This window comes from Myotis daubentonii, chromosome 18 (genome assembly GCF_963259705.1).
Source record: "Myotis daubentonii chromosome 18, mMyoDau2.1, whole genome shotgun sequence".
NCBI lineage: Eukaryota > Metazoa > Chordata > Mammalia > Chiroptera > Vespertilionidae > Myotis > Myotis daubentonii.
In genome coordinates, this window is record NC_081857.1 from 5,979,671 (window position 1) to 5,999,510 (window position 19,840).

At 46.7% G+C, this 19,840-nt stretch overlaps 1 protein-coding gene across 1 annotated transcript; it reads left to right on the forward strand.

The window, feature by feature from the left end:
• The first annotated feature begins 7,149 nt into the window (after window positions 1-7,149).
• LOC132220322 (Fc receptor-like protein 2) lies at window positions 7,150-19,352 on the forward strand. The gene is made up of 6 exons (XM_059673290.1): window positions 7,150-7,282; window positions 12,048-12,335; window positions 12,568-12,846; window positions 13,944-14,231; window positions 14,671-14,949; window positions 18,378-19,352. Exons 1-6 carry the CDS (start codon window positions 7,252-7,254, stop codon window positions 18,704-18,706), a joined length of 1,494 nt encoding a protein of 497 aa, XP_059529273.1. The 5' UTR covers window positions 7,150-7,251; the 3' UTR covers window positions 18,707-19,352.
• Window positions 19,353-19,840: the final 488 nt, after the last annotated feature.

Consider the following 19,840-nt stretch of genomic DNA (forward strand, 5'->3'; position numbering starts at 1 on the left):
TATTCTTACGCCAGTGCCATGCTGTTTTGATTACTATGGCCTTGTAGTATAGTTTCAAATCAGAAAGATGAACTTTGTTCATCTTTTTTTTTTTTAATGTATTTTATTGATTTTTTACAGAGAGGAAGGGAGATGGATAGAGAGTCAGAAACATCGATGAGAGAGAAACATCGATCAGTTACCCCCTGCACACTACCTACTGGGGATGTGCCCGCAACCAAGGTACATGCCCTTGACTGGAATCGAACCTGGGACCCTTCAGTCCACAGGCTGATGCTCTAGCCACTGAGCCAAACCGGTTAGGGCTGTTCATCTTTCTTAAGATTGTTGTGGCTATTTGGGGGTCTTTGTGGCTCCATATAAAATTTGAAATATTTGTTCTAGTTCTGGGAAATACACCATTGGTATCATGATAGGAATTGTGTTGAATCTATAGGTTGTTTTGGGGGTGGTATGGACATTTTAATTATGTTAATTCTTTCCATCAATGAACATGGTATATGTCTTGTTCCCTGCATAGTATTAGGAAAACGCTTTTAGTTTTTGCCTGTTGAGAATAATGTTGGCTGCAGTTTTGTCACATATGGCCTTTATTAAGTTGAGGTTTGATCTCTCTAGTCCCACTTTGCTGAGAGTTTGGTCATAAATGGTTGCTGGATTTTATTGAATGTTTTGTCTGCATCTATTGATATGACCATGTGTTTTTATCTTTCATTTTGTTTATGTGGTGTATAAGGTTAATTGATTTATGTATATTGTACCAACCTTGCATCCTAGAGATAAATTGAATTTGATCATAGTGTATGATCTTTTTAATGTATTGTTGGATGCAGTTTGCTAATAATTTTTGAGGATTTTAGCATCTATATTCATCAAGGATATTAGTCTTTAATTTTCATTCTTTGTAGTGTCTTTATTTGGTTTGAAATTAGGATAATGCTGGCCTTGTAAAATGAGCTTGAGAGATTTCCCTCCTCTTGAATATTTTTTTTGGGATAGTTTAAAAAAGATACAGTTAGTTTTTCGTTTTAGTTTGGTAAAATTCACCTGTAAAGCCATCCAGTCCAGGATTTCTTTTGTTTTTTTTTGGTAGTTTTTAAAAAATTACTGCTTCAAATTCATTAGTTGTGGTAGCTTATTTAGATTTTCTGATTCTTCCTGATTCAGTTTTGGACAATTGTATGTTTTTAGGAATTTATCCATTTTGTCCAGATTGTCCAACTTGTTGGAATATAGTTGTTCATAATATTTTCTTACAATCCTTTTGTGTTTCTGTGGTGTCAGCTGTTACATCTTCTCTTTCAATTTTATTTTATTTATTTGGGTCCTCTCTCTTCTTTTCTTAATGAGTCTGGTTAGTTTGTCAAACTTATCTATCTTTTCAAAGAACCAGGTCTTGGTTTCATTCATCTTTTCTTTTTTTAAATATATATTTTATTGATTTTTTACAGAGAGGAAGGGAGAAGGATAGAGAGTTAGAAACATCGATGAGAGCGAAACATCGATCAGCTGCCTCCTGCACACTCCCTACTGGGTATGTGCTCGCAATTAAGGTACATGCCCTTGACCAGAATCAAACCTGGGACCCTTGAGTCCGCAGGCCGACGCTCTACCCATTGAGCCAAACCAGTTAGGGCTCATTCATCTTTTATATATTTTTTAGACTCTGTTTTATTTATTTCTGCTCTGATTGTTATCATTCCCTTTCTACTCACTTTGGGTTGTGTTTATTTATTTTTAGTTCCTTTATGATTAAAGTTAGATTGCTTAGATGAAGTTTTTTCTGTTTTTGAGGTATACCTATATTATTATGAATTTCCTTCTAAGAACTAAGAAGAAAACTTTCGATGCATTCCATAGATTTGGGGTTGTTGTGTTCAATTTTCATTTGTTTCATGGTTTTTTAAAAAAATTTTTCTTAATCTCATTGTGAATCCATTCATGTTTTAGTAGAATGCTATTTAGTAGAATGCTGAAAAACCTCCATAACTTTCTGTGCTTTCCAGTTTTTTCTTGTGATTAATTTTAGTTTCATACTATTCTGGTCAGAGAAGATGCTTGATATAATGTCAAACATTTACAATTTATCGATACTTATTTTGTGTCCTAACATGTGGTCCACCTTAGAAAATGTTTCAGGTGCACTTGAAAAAAAATGTATATTCTGCTGCTTTGGAATAAAAGGCTCCGAAGACATAAGTTAAAATCTTCTGATCTTGTCCTGGCCAGTGTGGCTCAGTTGGTTGGGAGTCATCTTGTGCATCAAATGTTGCCAGTTCAATGGTTGCCAGTTCAGTTCCCTTCCTGGTCGGGGCACATGCCCAGGTTTTGGGTTCAGCCCTTGGTAGGGGGTGTGCAGGAGGCAGCTGATGGATGTTTTGCTTTCACATCAATGTATCTCTCTCTCCCTCTCAGTTCCTTTTTCTCTAAAAACCAACAAAAAATTTAAAAGAAAGATGGCAGAGTAGGCAGACCTTTCTTGCACCTCCTCCTGTGGCCAGACTGGAAATAAATAGGGGAACATTCACCTGGAATTACCAACTGAGGTGCAGCTGAGGAGGAGACTTATAGCAAGGAAGGGCAGAAACCTCTTGGAAACTGGGAGGAAGGTGAGGTTGCTAGAGGGGCTGGCCCAGCTTCCACGGGGTGTGTGTGTTGGGAGGGGGGGTGCGGGGGGCTGTTTCCCTGAGAGGATCTAGGCCCAGACCCCAGGCTGGGCTCCCCAGTTCAGACACCAGAGCCAAGAACAGCAGCCCACATAACATCCAGCCATTAAGGGTGTTGAGGCTTCTGGATGTTGGGGAGACCAGAGCCGATAGGAGATAAAGCCACAGCTTTTTTTTTTTTTTTTTTTTTTTTTAAAACAACTACATATTTTTCTTGATTTCAGAGAGAGGAAGGGAGAGGGAGAGAGAGATAGACACGGCAATGATGAGAGAGAATCATTGACCGGCTGCCTCCTGACGTCCCCCACTGAAGATGTGCAAGAGCCCGCCACCCTGGCATATGCCCTGACCAGGAATTGAACTGTGACCTCCTGGTTCATAGGTTGACGCTCAACCACTGAGCCAAGCCGGTCGGGCAAAGCCACAGCTTTTTTGTTTGCTTGTTTTGTTTTGTAACCCAGATGTTGTCGCAGAAGTTCCTGGAGCATCCTATAATCATCTGTGGACTCTGCCTGTTACATTGCTTGACTCTATTTCATTTCTCTCCTTGGAGGTTTCTCCTGTTATTTCACTTGGGGCATGTGTGTTTGTCTCCTCATTTTGGCTCCTCTTTGTTGTTGTTTCTATGGCTTAGGGACATCTGCTGCTTCCCAATCTCAGTAAGATGGTCTTATGTAGGGGTGTCCTGGGGTGCAGAGCCCTTGATCACCTGAGGTAGGCTCCCCAGGAATGTCCCCAGTGTGTGTTGCGTGAGCCCTCCAGTTGTAAATGAGTCTTTATTTCTATTGGCCCATTTCTGTGTGTGTTCAGCCCTCAGGCTGGCTGACGCTGAGGATCTACCCAGACCACAGTGTGTAAGCTGCTGAGCAGGCACGGACACAAGAAGCATAATTCGCCTCGGTGGCATCTAGTGCCTGCTGAGATGACCCTTTGGACATGTAGCTTGTGAAGCTGATCGGATGCCGCTCTCATGTTGTCTGTGGTTGGCCCTGGGTGTTTTGGTCCTGGGGCCTCTTGAAACAGACTCTGGTGCAGGTCAATGTCAGATGCTGCCTGTGACTGGCCCTGAGCTAGCTGTTTGGAGCCACAAAATGATCCACAATTTGTGGCTGCCTTTCCTGAGCCTGGGTGTGCCTGGGAAGGACTAAGCTGCATACCAAGGCCAGGTTCCATCAGCACCAAGCCCAGGGGCAGGTCAGTGTAAGGCTCAAGGCACCTGGAGATCTGCCTCTGCCTGCCTCTGCCTGCCAGCGGCCTGTCAGCTGCTATCCCTCTAGTGGGTGAGGTAGAGTCTCTTTAGTCGTGAGGTATGAGCGAGCAGTGTTCACCAGATTGATGCAGGTTTGATGTCATTGCCAGTGCTGGTCTCAGGCCACTCAGCAAAAGGCTATCTGCCACCAAGTCTACACCAAGTCTATCTGCCACCTGCTGGGTGCCTGCATAGTTTTGTGTGTGTGTATGGGGGGCGGGGATTAAGGTTTCAGGGAGTCATCAGGGTTTGGCCACCAGAGCTTATCAGGCACAAACCAAGATTTGGCCGAGTGAAGAGAAAACTGCGCCAGTCAGGCATGAGAGAGAAAAAAAATGGCCCTCAGCCTAGAGCCACACACCGCAGTCTGTTCTAGGTTCTGCCAGGAGCCAGAGCTCAGCAGGGCGGGGCTGCCAGGCGTTGGGTGGGTGAGCTAGTGACCGCCCACTAGAGAAAGATGTCCGTCAGGCTGTGGGGGAGTTGGTTGGAACGGCCCCCGCCCCACAGCCACTCAGTTTATCCAGATTCTGCGAGGACCTCCTGGGGAACTTGGGCTTGGTTGGGTGGGGCCCCTGGCAGTCAAGGTGGGGACTCCAGGAGCTCAGAAGGTGTGGCTAGCAGGTCCCTGGTGATTGGGAGGTGCCAGTATTGTGATGTCTGGTGACTGGTGAGAAAGTTGAGGGAAGGGCTTCCACTCCAAAGCCACCCAACTCACTCATTGACACCCCCTGAGTCTGCCTGAACCCCTACACCCCAAGCCAGGCAGCTAACTCCTCATCTGGGTGTGATCTTTGCAGGGTGGGGTGACAGGGTGTCCAGAGTGTGAGGCTATTGCATTACCCCAGGCTGATGCCATATTGATTCCCCCCCCAAAACATGGCCGGTGGTATGGGCGAGGGAGTCAGTACAGGGATCCTGGTGGTTGTCTCTTCAGTTCTCTCCCCAGAGCCACAAACCCCGGAGGAGTGGCTGTGTATGAGATTTTGTCTGTTGGCCCTTTAAGAAGGCACCTTGTGTCTAGCAGAGTCTGATCTCTTCCTGGCCGACAGAATCCCCAGTGATTTCCACAGCCAGATGTTACGTGGGCGCCTCCTACGGGATCTGGTGCTTTGGGCTGGGAAGCCCAGTGTGGGGTTGAGATCCCACACTCTGCAGGTGGAACCTTCGCAGAGAGCTATCCCTCCAGAACCTCAGCCACCGCCGTGGGAGTGGTCCAGCCCTTTTCACCTCTCAGAGCTTCCTATCAGTCCTGACGTGGCTTCTTCTCGAAATCCCTGGTTATCTGACTCCTGTCCAGCTAGTCTTCAGCTGATTCTTTAGGTTGCTTGTTCCATAGTTTAGTTGTGACTCCGGTTTGGTCCTGGGAGGAGGTAAGTGTGACTGCCACCTATTCTGCCGTGATCTTGGACCCCCACCCCACTGGGCTTTTTCATCCGTTCTCCCCTCGCTTCTTCAGAGCTGAGGTCTCGAACAGCTTCCCACTGTGGCTGGTGGGGGGGGGGTTTCATTATCTTTAGTTTGTTACTTTAACCTTGTTCAACCTTTGTAAGGAATTCTTTTTATTAAAGTCCCTTATTTTAACCACTAGGAAGAATTCTATTTCCACCTGGTATAAGGGCTCTCTTCTTAAATTTATTCTTTTTTTTTTTTAAGCCACTGGCTTTTAAAAAATATATATTTTATTGATTTTTTACAAGAGGAAGGGAGAGGGATAGAGAGTTAGAAACATCGATCAGTTGTCTCCTGCACACTCCCTACTGGGGATGTGCTGGCAACCAAGGTACATGCCCTTGACTGGAACCGAACCTGGGGCCCTTCAGTCCGCAGGCTGACGCTCTGTCCACTGAGCCAAACTGGTTAGGGCTTAAATTGTTTCTTAAACTTTGAAGTACTAGAAGACATATCTGTCATGTGTGTGTTAAGGCCTCCAGACCACGGTACAGTGGTTTGGAGCTAATGTCTCAAAGTTAACACCAAAGACTATTTTTCTTACATCTTCCATTCTGCACGTATCTGTCTAGAACATCTCATGGGCAGGAATGACATGGGTTGGGAGGAATCTTCATCCTCCTGAGTCCTTGGACCACAGTGCCTTCTAATATATTTTTTTTTATTGCTTAAAGTATTACAAAGGGTATTACATATGTATCCATTTTATCCCCCCGCCCTAGACAGTCTCCTAGCCTCCCCTATCCCCCAGTGTCTTATGTCCATTGGTTATGCTTATATGCATGCATACAAGTCCTTTAGTTGATCTCTTACCCCCCTACCTCCTGCCCCCCAACCCTCCCCGGCCTTCCCGCTGCAGTTTGACAATCTGTTTGAGGCAGCTCTGCCTCTGTATCTATTATTGTTCAAAAGTTTATAATGGTCTCTATTGTCCATGAATGAGTGAGATCATGTGGTATTTTTCCTTTATTGACTGGCTTATTTCACTTAGCATAATGCTCTCCAGTTCCATCCATGCCGTTGCAAATAGTAAGAGTTCCTTCCTTTTTACAGCAGCATAGTATTCCATCGTGTAGATGTACCACAGTTTTCTAATCCATTCATCTACTGATGGGCACTTAGGCTGTTTCCAGATCTTAGCTATGGTGAATTGTGCTGCTATGAACATAGGGGTGCATATATCCTTTCTGATTGGTGTTTCTGGTTTCTTGGGATATATTCCTAGAAGTGGGATCACAGGGTCAAATGGGAGTTCCATTTTCAGTTTTTTAAGGAAACTCCATACTGTCTTCCATAGTGGCTGCACCAGTCTGCATTCCCACCAGCAGTCAGTGCCTTCTAATATTATCGACTCCCACCATCATTTCTAACAAAGTTCTGTGTGTCTCTTCCTGTGGTCTGGGCGGTTTCCACAGAGCAGCATCCGTGCAGTGTTGCCATGGTGTCACAATAGCGGGAATTGCACAGCGCAGCAGGCATCCCGAGTGGTGAGGGGATTTCCCTGTGAAAGAGAACAGTAACTGATTTAAATGTCACCGGTTCCAGAGCTCCAGCAACACTTTCTACAGAGTCAAAGCCAGCAGGACAGTCGCTCCAAAGGGACCTCATCTCTAGGACAAAGACCCCTTACATTTCACGGAGCATCTCTCATCAACACACACATCTGAGCAGCTCTGTAAAGAGCATTGACGTTCTCAGCACCCAGGAGTCTGCGGCGGGGAGAATGCTGAGTGGCACACAGCTTTTCTACTTCCTGTTTTCTATTTCCATAAAATCGCTGAGGAATCACAGTGCCCAAACCCAGCTTCACACTCCGTGGGGACAGAATCTGCTCCAGGACCTGAGCTGCACGGACCCTCCCTGGGAGAACTGCTCACCTCCACCCTCATGCTGCGGTGGCTGCTGCTTCTGGCCCTCGGTGGGTAGAGAGCTAGAGCAGGGCTTGGGTGGGGCCGGAGCAGAACCACCCATGCGTGGGCATCTCAGAACCTCTTTTACTTATTTACTTACCATTTAAAGCTTACTTTTATTTAATTTTTTGGTTTTTAATCCTCACCCGAGGATATTTTTCCACTGGTTTTTAGAGAGAGGGGAAGAGAGGGGGGAAGACATACAGAAATATCGATGTGGAAGAAACACATCGATTGGTTGCCTCCTGATGCACCCTGACCAGGGCCTGGGTGGGGAGGAGTCTGCAACCGAGGTAGGTGCCCTTCACCAGAATCGAACCTGGGACCCTTTCGTCTGCAGGCCAGTGCTCTATCCATTGAACCAACCGGCCAGGGCTCAGAACCTCTTTTAGGGCACAGGTCTCTCTGCTGCGATGAGTATGAGAGGGCTTCAGCTTCTTTCTCCTCCAGGTAATATGCAGTGGCTACTGACCAGGGCAAGGTCCCCAGGAAAACCAACAGACTGCGAATCTCTTTTCCTAATACGGATTCCTTCTTCCTGTTTCACATTCATTAATGCTCTGGTCTCTAGGAAAATTCTCTAAAGAATATCAGAGAAAATTCTTTAAAGGATATCTGTTTGCATAAACTGTATTTCCAGACCATTGAAATGCTAGTATACTTTGCTTCCACTCCACTTCCACTCCAAGATACCGCAGTTGTGTCTGAACTCTGACTTTCCTAGACTAAAATTGTAGAGAGGCTTTCCAGGCCTGCTGATTGCGGCTTTTGCTGAGAAATATGAGTCTAGTATATGGATGCAAACATGACACCAGACCTAGAATAGAGAGGGAGGGAGGAGCAGGCTCCATGAGAAGACACCTCCATTTCCTTCCTGGCCTTGCCTGGCTTCTGTGTTGCCACCAGGCAGGCAATGTGTCTCAAACGAAACCATCTGTCTTAAAACGTCTAGAAAGATGAGGTGGGGGAGGAATAAACACACCGTGAAATGTCTGAGAATTTACCTGCAGAATAGCCCACCTCTGGTCAGGGGGGTGAGCGATGTTTATAAATTGTTAGGGCCTGCGCCCTGGGTTCTGTGGGAGTGTTGTCTGTGAGAGAGGGAAGAAAAGGGGGTAAATATAGGAGAAAGCAATAAAGGGAACGAGGGAGGATGGATAGAAGAGAATAAAAAGTGGGGATGTGTAAGAAGATACAGAAGAAGAGAAGGACGTAGAGAATTGTTGGGAAAGTATTCAGAGAGTTACACATTTTTCTAAAAGTACAACAATCCCGGTGCAGTGCTAACCTCCCTGACTCTTCCCGCACAGGTCCTGTTGGCGTCCGGCCAGGTGAGTTATTCTCTTTGTTCTCTGAGGTCTCTGGGAACCATGTGCGCTTCCAGGAAACAGAGGTACTGCCTGCTTCAGCCTCTGAGCTCAGGGCTGCAAGGATCAGGCCCAGAATTGGGGGGAAAGAATAAGGGGCCAGGGCCTCACGCTAGTCCTTGCCGTGGAACCAATGCTCCAACGTCACCTTCTTCTCTGCGTGGCTACCTGCCTGAGGATGTGTGAAGGACCCTTCTCTGCCCTCTCAAGGCAGTAAGTTATTTTCTCTTTACGCTTAAGCCCCCGGACAGAAAACACGTTCACGGTGAAGGGAAAGCAGCCATACAGCGTACCCTTGAGAAAGCACCCTCCTGCTTATGGCCACAGACACTCAGAAGCCGCCCCAGAAGCAATGGAGGCAGAGGTGGAGACATATTCCCTGCGATAGGAGGGAGCCGGAGGAACAAGGATATGCTCTGCCTTACACGGGACTATCCCTCGATTGCAAACTACCCAGGCAGAACGCGTGTTCCATTATTATTATTATTGTTATTTGAAAAATATGTATTTATTGATTTCAGGGAGGAAGGGAGAGGGAGAGAGAGATTGAAACATCCATGATGAGAATCATGAATTGGCTGCCTCCTGCATGCCCCTTACTGGGGATCGAGCCCGCAACGCGGGCATGTGCCCTTGACTGGAATCGAACCCTGGACCCTTCAGACCACAGGCCGACACTCTATCCACTGAGCAAAACTGGCTAGGGCTTATTATTATTATTATTATTATTGATTAACGTTATAATGTAATAAAATAAGGAGGACAACTTGCTTTTCTGATAGGCTGGAAAGTTACATTTTGTTCTTTAATCGTTTATTTGAGAAAGTATTCTATGACAGGGAGGAGACAGAATACTTATATATCTGGTACTTTTTCATGTCTGACTATATAAATTGCATTTTATCTGAGGTGATTTTAAGCAAGAATGTTATGAATACATTATAGAGTCTTGGGATCAGCCTCATGCACGCCAGCAAACTTCCTGAAATTACGGCAAATGTGTAGGAACGTACATTTGCCCCTTCTTCTAAGGAACAGGTAAAATGTCGGAGCTAAAGGCCGTTTACCTAGATGTATGACAGTCAAATTCTTGTTCCAGGCTCAGGATAGTCAGGAGTCATCATTTTTCATCTATCTCTAGCCCTGTCATTGTTACCAAATTGGCCACATAAATCTTACTCCTCAAATATTTGTTTAGTCAAATTGGTTTTATCTCTATGCTCTGCACGGAAAACCTTGCCCAGTATCAGTCTAGAGAGCGAAAATGTTGTGCCTTCACGAGGGCTTAAGACTTCTCTCTCTCTCTCTCTCTTTTTTTTTTTTTATATTTTATTGATTTTTTACAGAGAGGAAGGGAGAGAGATAGAGAGAGTGAGAAACATCGATGAGAGAGAAACATCGATCAGCCGCCTCCCGCACACTCCCCACTGGGGATGTGCCCGCAACCCAGGTACATGCCCTCGACCGGAATCGAACCTGGGACCCTTCAGTCCGCAGGCCGACGCTCTATCCACTGAGCCAAACCGGCTTCGGCATTTCTCTCTCTTTAATAAGAACGAATGCCCCCACCAGTCACTGAAACCGCCCCGTCTAAGAGTGTGACTTTCAAAGTGGCGAAAGGTATCGAGCTGTTGTCTCTGAACTTTAACCACTTTGCTCTACAGGAACAAAGTGACAGAAGCAGCATTCTAGTCTGTGCCTCCAACATATTGTGCTGATTCCTATATTGAAACATTTTTTCTTTTTGAAATATGTTTAAATATACACACAACCAATGGAAAGATGAGGCACGTTTGCTAGAATATGGAAGCTCTAAATGTTTTCTCCCCACCCCGTGCAGATTCCACTTTGGGGACTGGCTCTAACTCCATGAGGAGAGGGTGTCTGTTCTGAGACAAGCCCCTGAGAGTGGGTTCCTCTTTTCTCTACGTACAGTCACGGCTGGAGGAGTACACCGGGCAGGCGGCCGAGTCCATATTCTCCCGCCTTGGTTCTCTCTTCCTCCATGTGTTCCTCCAGGCCGGACACTTCCTTCCTTTTTAAAAAAATCTTCACCCGAGGTTATTTTCCGTTGATTTTAGAGAGAGTGGAAGAGAGAGGGACAGGCAGAGAGAAACATCGATGCGAGAGAAACACATTGATTATATGCCTTCATCCTGAGCCCTGACCAGGGCCCAGGCCGGGGAGGAGCCCTTGGCCAGAATCGAACCCGGGACCCTTCGGTCCGCAGGCCGCCGCTCTATCCACTGAGCCAGACTGGCTATGACACTTCCTCTCTTTATGCTAAAGGGGCATGGTTTAAGGTTCAGGCCTGGGGTTAGGCGTTTTATTAGAGCACACACTTCCCCTGAAATTTAACCCAGTGTATTACAATCCCAAATTGGTACTAGAACCTGAATTTCTAGCTCAGTTACCACCTAAAAAATTCCCCCCAAATGCCCAAGGGTTCAGGGCTGGGTCACAAAGCACGGTGATGGCTGGCTTGTCTTCCCTCTGCACAAGCTTTTAAACAGCAGTCCACCAGCCCCTTTCCCAGCTTCTAAAGTTGTTGCTTTCTTCCTGCGAGGGCAGATCCACTACCACGTGCTGCTCCTTCACTCTCTGCCGGCCACTCTCCTCCCAGGGGAGGCAATGACCCCAACAAGCGGATTCCCAGAAGCCTCTGCCAAACGCATTCCAGTAGAACATTCTAAATAATTGCCATTGAGACCCCCGGGCTGACGTCTCAGGGGCCCAGATGGTGTCGTCTAAGGGAGAATGACAAAGGGAAGGTCCCTGAATTGTACCGCTGGGCCGAGTCTCTCAGAGATGAGAGATGCAGAGAAAGCTAATTGCGACTGTCACAGGGACAGGAGGTCAACTGGAATGGAGATGAGGAGATGCCAGTGGAATTGGTTTACATGCATATTTAGTCCAGAAAATTGTTGGCACTTGAATAAATCAAAAACAGACATAAAAAACAGCAGGATGTGTAGAAGACAGGAGATGACTGTCACTAAGTGAAATAGAGCTCACCTTAGCCAGTTTGGCTCAGTGGATAGGGTCCCGGGTTCGATTCCAGTCAGGGACACATGCCCGGGTTACAGGTTTGATCCCCCAGTAAGGGAGAGGGGGTGCAGGAGGCAGCCAATCAATGATTCTCTCTTATCATTGATGTTTCTATCTCTCTCTCCCTCTCCCTTCCTCTCTGAAATCAATAAAAATATATTTTAAAAGAAGAAAAAATGAATAAATAGAGCTCACCTTTGCTGAGCAGGAAAGCCAGAAAGGCCAGGAGACTCTAAGGAATCTGTGGCTGCCTGGTTGTGTGTGTGTGTGTGTGTGTGTGTGTGTGTGTGTGTGTGTTGTCTTTTCCTGTAGGAACAGGTGTTAGAGTGCTGGCGCAGGGCGTGCCCTGTGGGTACAGGAACTTTTGCATCTTTTGCAGACTGGCTCAGCATCGATCTGCAAAGATATGCTTACGAAGGAGACAGGGTGGTTGTGAGGTGCTCTGGAGAAGACAATGGTAAAATAAAGAAACTGATGTACTACAAGGATGGCTCTCGGATAGCCACCTACTCTAGCGCCTCGAGCTACACCATTTCCAATGCAAGACCCAGTGACAGTGGCTCCTATTACTGTAAGTCAGATAAGTCACTACTGTACTTCTTTGAGGAGACAGAAGAATCACGCTCTCAATGGCTCACTGTCCAAGGTGAGGGTCTCACTATTCAAGTGGAAAAGTCTGGGGAGAAGTAGGGCCTGTGTGGGTGGCCCAGGCTGCAGGGCAGAGGAGACCACCCAGAGAGGCAGGAACTGGGGGTGTCTGTGTGTGTTGGAGTCTGGGGCTTGTGCGTCCTGCTCACTGGGGCTGAGGAGACAAGGGACTTCTCAACGGGAGCTCCACAGCTCCCTGACGGGGGTCTCTGTGCAATTCTTCCCTTCAGAGCTGTTTCCGGCACCTTCCCTGACAGTCAGCTCCTTGCAGCCCGTGGAGGAGACCTCGGTGACCCTGTCGTGTGATACCCGGCTCCCCTCGGAGAGGTCATGGACCCCGCTTCAGTACTCCCTCTTCAGGGACGGCCACACCCTAAAATCCCGGAGCTCCTCTGGGTTTTGGACCTTAGCATTAAGGAAAGAAGACTCCGGAAATTACTGGTGCGAGGCAATGACAGCATCGCGCAGTGTCTCAAAGCGGAGTCGCCAGTCCTACATCCAGGTGCAAAGTGAGTGTCAGGGGCTGGGCTGGTTGGGGAGCTGCTGTCCTCCGTGCTAGAGGGACCCCTCCGAGACTCAGAAATCTCTGGAGAGGAGAAGACTAATAGAAATGTACCGAGTACAAGGCATTGCTCAGAGCAGTTTTAAATTTAGTGCTCCCAGAACCCTGTGAAAGACTGAAGTGGGAACAGTATCTATACAGTAAGTACGATTACCATCCCTATTTGACACACGAGGAAACAAAGCACAGAGCTGTTGAGTGACCTGCCCAAGGGAACACAGCATGTAAGTAGCACAGTTGGAATTGAACCTGAGCACCCTGGTGGCAGGATATGCCCTTTAAAAAAATATAGTTTTTATTGATTTTCAGAGAGGAAGGGAGGAGGAGAGAGACAGAAACATCAATGATGAGAGAGAATCATTGATTGGCTGCCTCCTGCAGGCCCCCTATTGGGCATCGAGTCGGCAACCCGGGCATGTACCCTTGACCAGAATCGAACCCAGGACCCTTTGGTCCACAGGCTCACGCTCTATCCACTGAGCAAAACCAGCTAGGGGGGCATATGCCCTTTTATCCACCTTGCTACACTTCCCATCTCAACTTTGCCAGTGGAGAGTCGTAACATAGCAGCTACCAACTGTAGAATCTCTGCAGTGTAGCCGTTGCTCTGTACAGGTATGTCTATTTATCGTTATGAAAAGTCTGTGCAGCTGGTATGACTATCCACACTTTATCGCTAAGAAAACTGCAGCTCAGAGCGATGAACTGACCTACCAAGATCATGTGGCAGAGCTGGGTGCGGATGCACAGCCCGCGTGTCCCCCCACTCCCTCTGTCCCAAGTGCATCAGGAGCTCAGAAGGGAAGGATCGCCATGGGCTGCAGGCATGAGAGAGGGCCAGTAAGTGTGCAGACAGTGAGAGGTCAGATTTTTAGAAGATTGAGTTGCAGGGTGCTCTTGCCTGATAGCCCTCAGCATGCTCCCTCCTCACCAAGAGCCCTCCTCGGCATACAAATCCACTCCAACCATTCCACCCGCCGCAAAGCTCAGCTGCTGGCCCGGCCTCCTCACCAGGCCCTCATCTGCCATCTCGTGTTCCCACAGGGATCCCCGTGTCTGGCGCGCTCCTGGAGACCCAGCCCCAGGGCGGGCAGGCGGTTGAAGGAAAGGAGCTGGTCTTGATCTGTTCTGTGGCCGAAGGCACAGGGGAAACCACGTTCTCCTGGCACCGAGCGGACACAGGGGAGAGTCTGGGGAGTAAGAGTCAGCGTTCCTGGAGATCAGAGCTGGAGGTCCCTGATGTCAGGGAGAGCCACGCGGGGGGATACTATTGTACAGCTGACAACACCCAGAGCCCTATCCAAAGCGAGGTGGTGAACATCACCGTGAAAAGTAAGTACCGCTCTCATGGTTAGCCAGCAACTTCCAACGGGAGCCAGTTTCCTTGTGTTGCAGTAAGGATGCCCCTAGGATGACCAGGAACAGGGCCAGGAAGAGGTTGAGCGCACAGAAGGGTTGTTGCCATGATGGTGGTGGCGTGGCGTGGTGGTGGGAGCGGCAGCGTTAGCAGGGGAGCTAAAGAAGATGACAGTGGGAGGGACCAGGCAGGGAGCGCGGCAAGGCCAGAGGCACATTTTTCAGAATTACTCAGCAGAAGTTGTCAAAGCTCTTCTGAAACGGTCTCTGCAGCATTCAACTGGGAGGCACGACGGTGGGAAAGAACCCACGGGCTGGGGAGAACCTGTGAGAACGCTTGGGAGGGGGTGGAAGGGGTTGTAAGTGGGTTCTAGCAGGGGGGACCCTCTTTGATGGACCCTTCTACTTCCGTCAGTTCCAGCGTCGCACCCTGTCCTCACCTTCAGTGCTCCTGAGGCCCACGCCTTCATCGGGGACACGGTGGAGCTTCATTGTGAAGACAAGAGGGCACACCCCCCGGTTCTGTACTCATTTTATCACAACAATGTCTCCCTGGGGAACATCTCGGCGCCTGCCGGGGGCAGAGCATCCTTCAGCCTCTCTTTGACCAGAGGACATCTTGGAAACTATTCCTGTGAGGCCAACAATGGCCTGGGCGCCCGGCACAGTGAGGAGGTGGCACTCAACGTCACAGGTAGGACATGTCCGATGTCTTCTTCCAGGGGACCATTTGCAATTAGGTCAAGCAATGGCTTATGGGTCCTTGAATCTCCCTGTCCCTCAGCGAATCAGAGTTCAACTAGAGCAAGCATGTCAAACGCAAAGGCTAACCGGGCCAAATAAAAAGAGGCTTCGCCCTAGGCGGTGTGGCTCAGTGGATAGAGCGTCGGCCTGCGGACACAAGTGTCCCAGGTTCGATTCCGGTCAAGGGCACGTACCTTGGTTGCGGGCACATCCCCAGTGGGGAGTGTGCAGGAGGCAGCTGATCATTGATGCTTCTAACTCTCTATCCCTCCTCCTTCCTCTCTGTAAAAAATCAATAAAATATATATATATATATATATTTAATATATTTTATTGATTTTTTACAGAGAGAAAGGGAGAGAGATAGAGAGTTAGAAACATCGATGAGAGAGAAACATCTATCAGCTGCCTCCTGCACATCTCCCACTGGGGATGTGCCCGCAACCCAGGTACATGCCCTTGACCGGAATCGAACCTGGGACCTTTCAGTCCGCAGGCCGACGCTCTATCCACCGAGCCAAACCGGTTTCGGCCAATAAAATATATTTAAAAAAAAATAGAAGCTTCAGTTTTCATAGAAACGTAGATTTATTTTCATAGAGACATGCTGAATATAAAGGGATGAAATAAATGTCATCATTAACATAAAATAATAGAATATTTTAATAAAAATTAATATTTTTTTCTTGAACATTAACTTACCAGACACTGAATAACTGCACAAATTAATAAGCATCACACAAATAAACCTGTTTTTCTTGTTCTCCAAAAGCGAAATATTTCCTGTTTGCACACCAAACAAGTCAGTCCAAGACTAATGACGTGGCCATCGGCTGCTAAAATATTCGCTGCTGGTATTAGTGGAGAGAAATGGTGCGCCTGCACGTAAGGCGTGTAAGGGAAATGAATTCGATACGATGATAGTAATCGGTTACTAGCGAACATTGTAGTGCGTTATTAATAATGATGTCTAACAGGGTATTGTAAAAATTAAGTTACGAAGTTTTCATTAAAACGTTTCTTACAGACCGTTATGTTGGCTGGGCTGCAGACATATTCATTGTGGGCCACATGTGGCCCACGGGCCGCGAGTTTGACATGCTTGAACTAGAGCGTCCATCTGTCCTCTTAGGCTTCCTTTTCCATTGGTCTTAACAACAGTGTCACTGACCTGCCCCTTTGCCTGCCCCTTCTGGTTTCCCTTATACTTTACATCATCGGATGTGTGTGAAATAGATACTACAGTGTTTGTAGGGCACTTTGCTGGGGTAAGTTAGCATTGACAGTGAGGCATGGCTACATCCCTGAGGGAGGAGGATGGTACCACTGAGATAGGGACACTCAGCTCACAGTGGGTAAGGACATACGACTAAGCTTTATAAATACGTAGGAAAAAGTAGAAAAACCATGAACAAACCAGATTCTGGAATTCAAAATGTTACTAGGATTATTTCATTTAATCTCCATAACAACCCCCATTTTACTAATAAATAAGATTTAGACCAAGTCATTTGTCTGGGAGTCCCACACCTAATAGGTCACACACAAAAATGAAACTCTAGGCAAGGGCTACAGGAATCAAGAAACTTTGCTCTTTGCCACTCTTTTTAATATTATCATAATGCTCATAAGATTTTCCTTAAATTTATTATTGCAAAGGACATTTAATAGGTTTACTAATGGGGAATAATTATTGAATTCCTGATGTAAACCCTTCTTAGCATCAAGTCATTATAGGTAGTAGGACATATAGTTTGCTCACACTTTATTTCAAAATTCTGTATTCTTATGTATGTTTCCTTTCTTGAGCTGTACTCATCTAGTTTTGGTTTCAAGGATAGGTTAGCCTCATAGGGATCATTTCAGAAGCTTCCCATGTCTTCTGTAAGATAGTTAAAACAACATTTGGATTATCTACTAGTTAAAAGTATTTGGAACTGAGCCTAACAATTTTCTGAGCCTGGTAGATTTTTACCTTCATTATCAAATCTTTTTTCCTTTTTCTTTTCAAATTTCCTACCCTTTAAAAAATAATTTGGATACTTTTGCTCAAAACTTGGGGCAATTTAGCTCAGTGTGGCTCAGTGGATGAGCGTCCACCTATGAACCAGGAGGTCAGGGCACATGCCCAGGTTTCCAGCTCAATCCCCAGGGTGGGTATGCAGGAGGCGACTGATCAATGATTCTCTCGCATCATTGATGTTTTTCTCTCTCTCTATCTCCTTTCCTCTCTGAAATCAATAAAAAATATATTTTTAAAGACTTGGGGAATTTTATCTAAATTTTCAAATTTATCACATATTATCTAATTTTGACCATCATATTATCTAATTTTTAAGTCGCTGTCAGATTTTTATTATGATCTATTCACATTTATAGTTTGTTTGTGTGATCTCTTAGAATTTACTAATAAGATTTGCCAGAGATTTGTCTATTACATTGCACTTTTTAAACAGCCAGAGTTAGCATTAGTATTAAAATCTATTTGGCTTTTGGTTTTCTGATTCATTTATTGCTCTTTTATCTTCCCTAAAACTTTCCTCCTTTTGTTTTAAATTTATTTTATGTTGTTCTTTCTTTAATTTCTTAAGCACATATAAAATTTTCATCTTTATTTGTTTTCTCATAAATGCATTTATAATTTTATTTCGACCGCAGAACGCTATTCCTGTGAGGCCAACTAGTATCAGCAACAGGCATGGCTCAATGTGCAACTGGATGCAAGCATTCTGTCTGTGCCTCCCCTCCTGCCCCTGAATTTCTCCACTCCCTTCATTCTCACACAGACAGGGCTGACCACTGACGGCAGCGCTAGGCTTACCTCCCCCCTTTCTGCTAGAGCTCCTAGAGAAAAGAGTCTTTTAAAAAACGATTCCAACTTAAAACCAACCAACCAACCAACAACAAACAGGTGGAGATCAGAGATGAACAAATCTGAGTCATGTGTTCACCTCCCTCCCTCTGGAATGAAGCTGGAGCTGTGATTGAGGAAGTGATCCACAGCGTCTGGTGCAGTTTTCAAAAGGAAAACGAGTAACTCAGTTGAACTCAAGGCTTTCCCTAGTCTCCATTCCTTCTCTTTTTCCAGGATCTTTTCGAGCCCATGAGAATCAAACCATAAATCGGTGTGCCCCCACATTCCTTTATTATCAGAGGGCAAAGGCTCTCCCCCTGTGCTCTTGAGTGGGAGCCTTTGGTGGGTTGGATGATGCTACGAGATGAGCATGCAGTGGGATAGAGCCAGAACTCGGTGGCTCCCTCCTTCAGCGAGCCCCTTAGCCCATACCACACACATAACCACCAGCAAGCCCTCCCTCCTAACCCTGGGAACTACCATAAGCGCATTTCTGAACGCTGTCTGACCCCTTCTGTTTTCAGAGCCCCCACCCAAGACCCGCTTGGTGAATGGTGCTCACCGCTGTGAAGGGCGAGTGGAGGTGGAGCAGGGCGGCCGCTGGGGCACTGTCTGTGATGACGGCTGGGGCCTGAAGGAGGTGGCCGTGGTGTGCCGGGAGCTGGGCTGCGGAGCAGCCAAGCACACCCCCGCGGGCCTGCTATACCCGCCGCTGGCCGAGGAGGCCCAGCCCGTGTTCATCCAGGTAGCCCTGTGCAACGGGACGGAGGGGGCACTGGCGGAGTGTGAGCAGATCGAAACCTTCGACTGTGGGCATGACGAGGATGCGGGCGCCGTGTGTGAAGGTGTGTGATGGCAGGGCCTGGGGAATGGACTATCACTCGGCCACATACCATGTGATTTCGCTCATATGTGGAGTCTAAAACACAATAAACAAGCAAAATAAATAAACTCATAGATACAAAGAACAAACCAATGGTTGCCAAATTGGAGGGGGTTGGGGCACTGAGTGAAAAAGGTGAAGAAATTAAAGAGTACAAACTGGCAGCAGCAAAATAATCATGGAGATTAAAGTACAACATAGAAAATATAGTCAATAGTATTGTAATAACTCTGTCGGGTGCCAGCTGGGTACTAGACTTACTGGGGGGATCACTGCATAAGTTTTATAAATGCCTAATCACTATGCTGTATACTCGAAACTAATATAATATCAAATATCCACTGTAATCTCTCTATATAAAAGCCTAACCAACCAAACAACCAAATGACCAAATGACCTGTCGCTATGATGCACACTCACCACCAGGGGCAGATGCTCAGCACAGAAGCTGCCCTCTGGTGGTCAGTGTGTTCCCACAGCCAACCTCCCATGGTCCCTACCCCTGGCTGGCCAACCTCCCATGGCCCTGATCAGCCCCAATCACCAGCCAGGCTGAGGGACCCTACCTGTGCATGAATTTGTGCACCAGGCATCTAGTTTTTAAATAAAAAATATTTGTTGTTCTATAATCCCATCAGCTCTTGTGAATTCTTTATCCAAAAATAAATAAATAAATAAATAAAAATCTACTTATCGATATAAATCCAAAAGCAGGAGCAACACTGGGTAAGTAAAATCCAAGTGTTTTTTTTCCTCCCTAAATGCTAATGGGGCTGGAGGTAGAGGGTGGGATGCATGCTGGAAAGACTCCAGGTCTATCAAGGAATCCAGGCCACAGACTAGAAACAGAGCTCCCTGAGGATGCAGGGAAATGAAAGAACTCCCACTGCATATCCCAGAGCCTCCCAAGGCTTGTGCCAGACGGGAAGGGAGTGAGACCTCCCTCAGCCGGGCCCCAGGCTCTGCTGGAGCAGCTCATCCCACGGGCCAGGAACACAATCAGCCTTGAGAGGCCAGTGATGAGAAGAAGCTTTTGAAGTACTGGGTCAATGCCCAACTTTTTAAAAATTAATTTTAAAAATATATATTTTTATTGATTTCAGA

Coding starts and splice junctions, on each gene's coding strand:
- LOC132220322 (XM_059673290.1), top strand. CDS start 7,252: ATGCTGCGGTGGCTGCTGCTTCTGGCCCTCG. Junction 14,232..14,670: donor GGTGAACATCACCGTGAAAA/GTAAGTACCGCT, acceptor TACTTCCGTCAG/TTCCAGCGTCGCACCCTGTC. Junction 14,950..18,377: donor GGTGGCACTCAACGTCACAG/GTAGGACATGTC, acceptor TTCTGTTTTCAG/AGCCCCCACCCAAGACCCGC.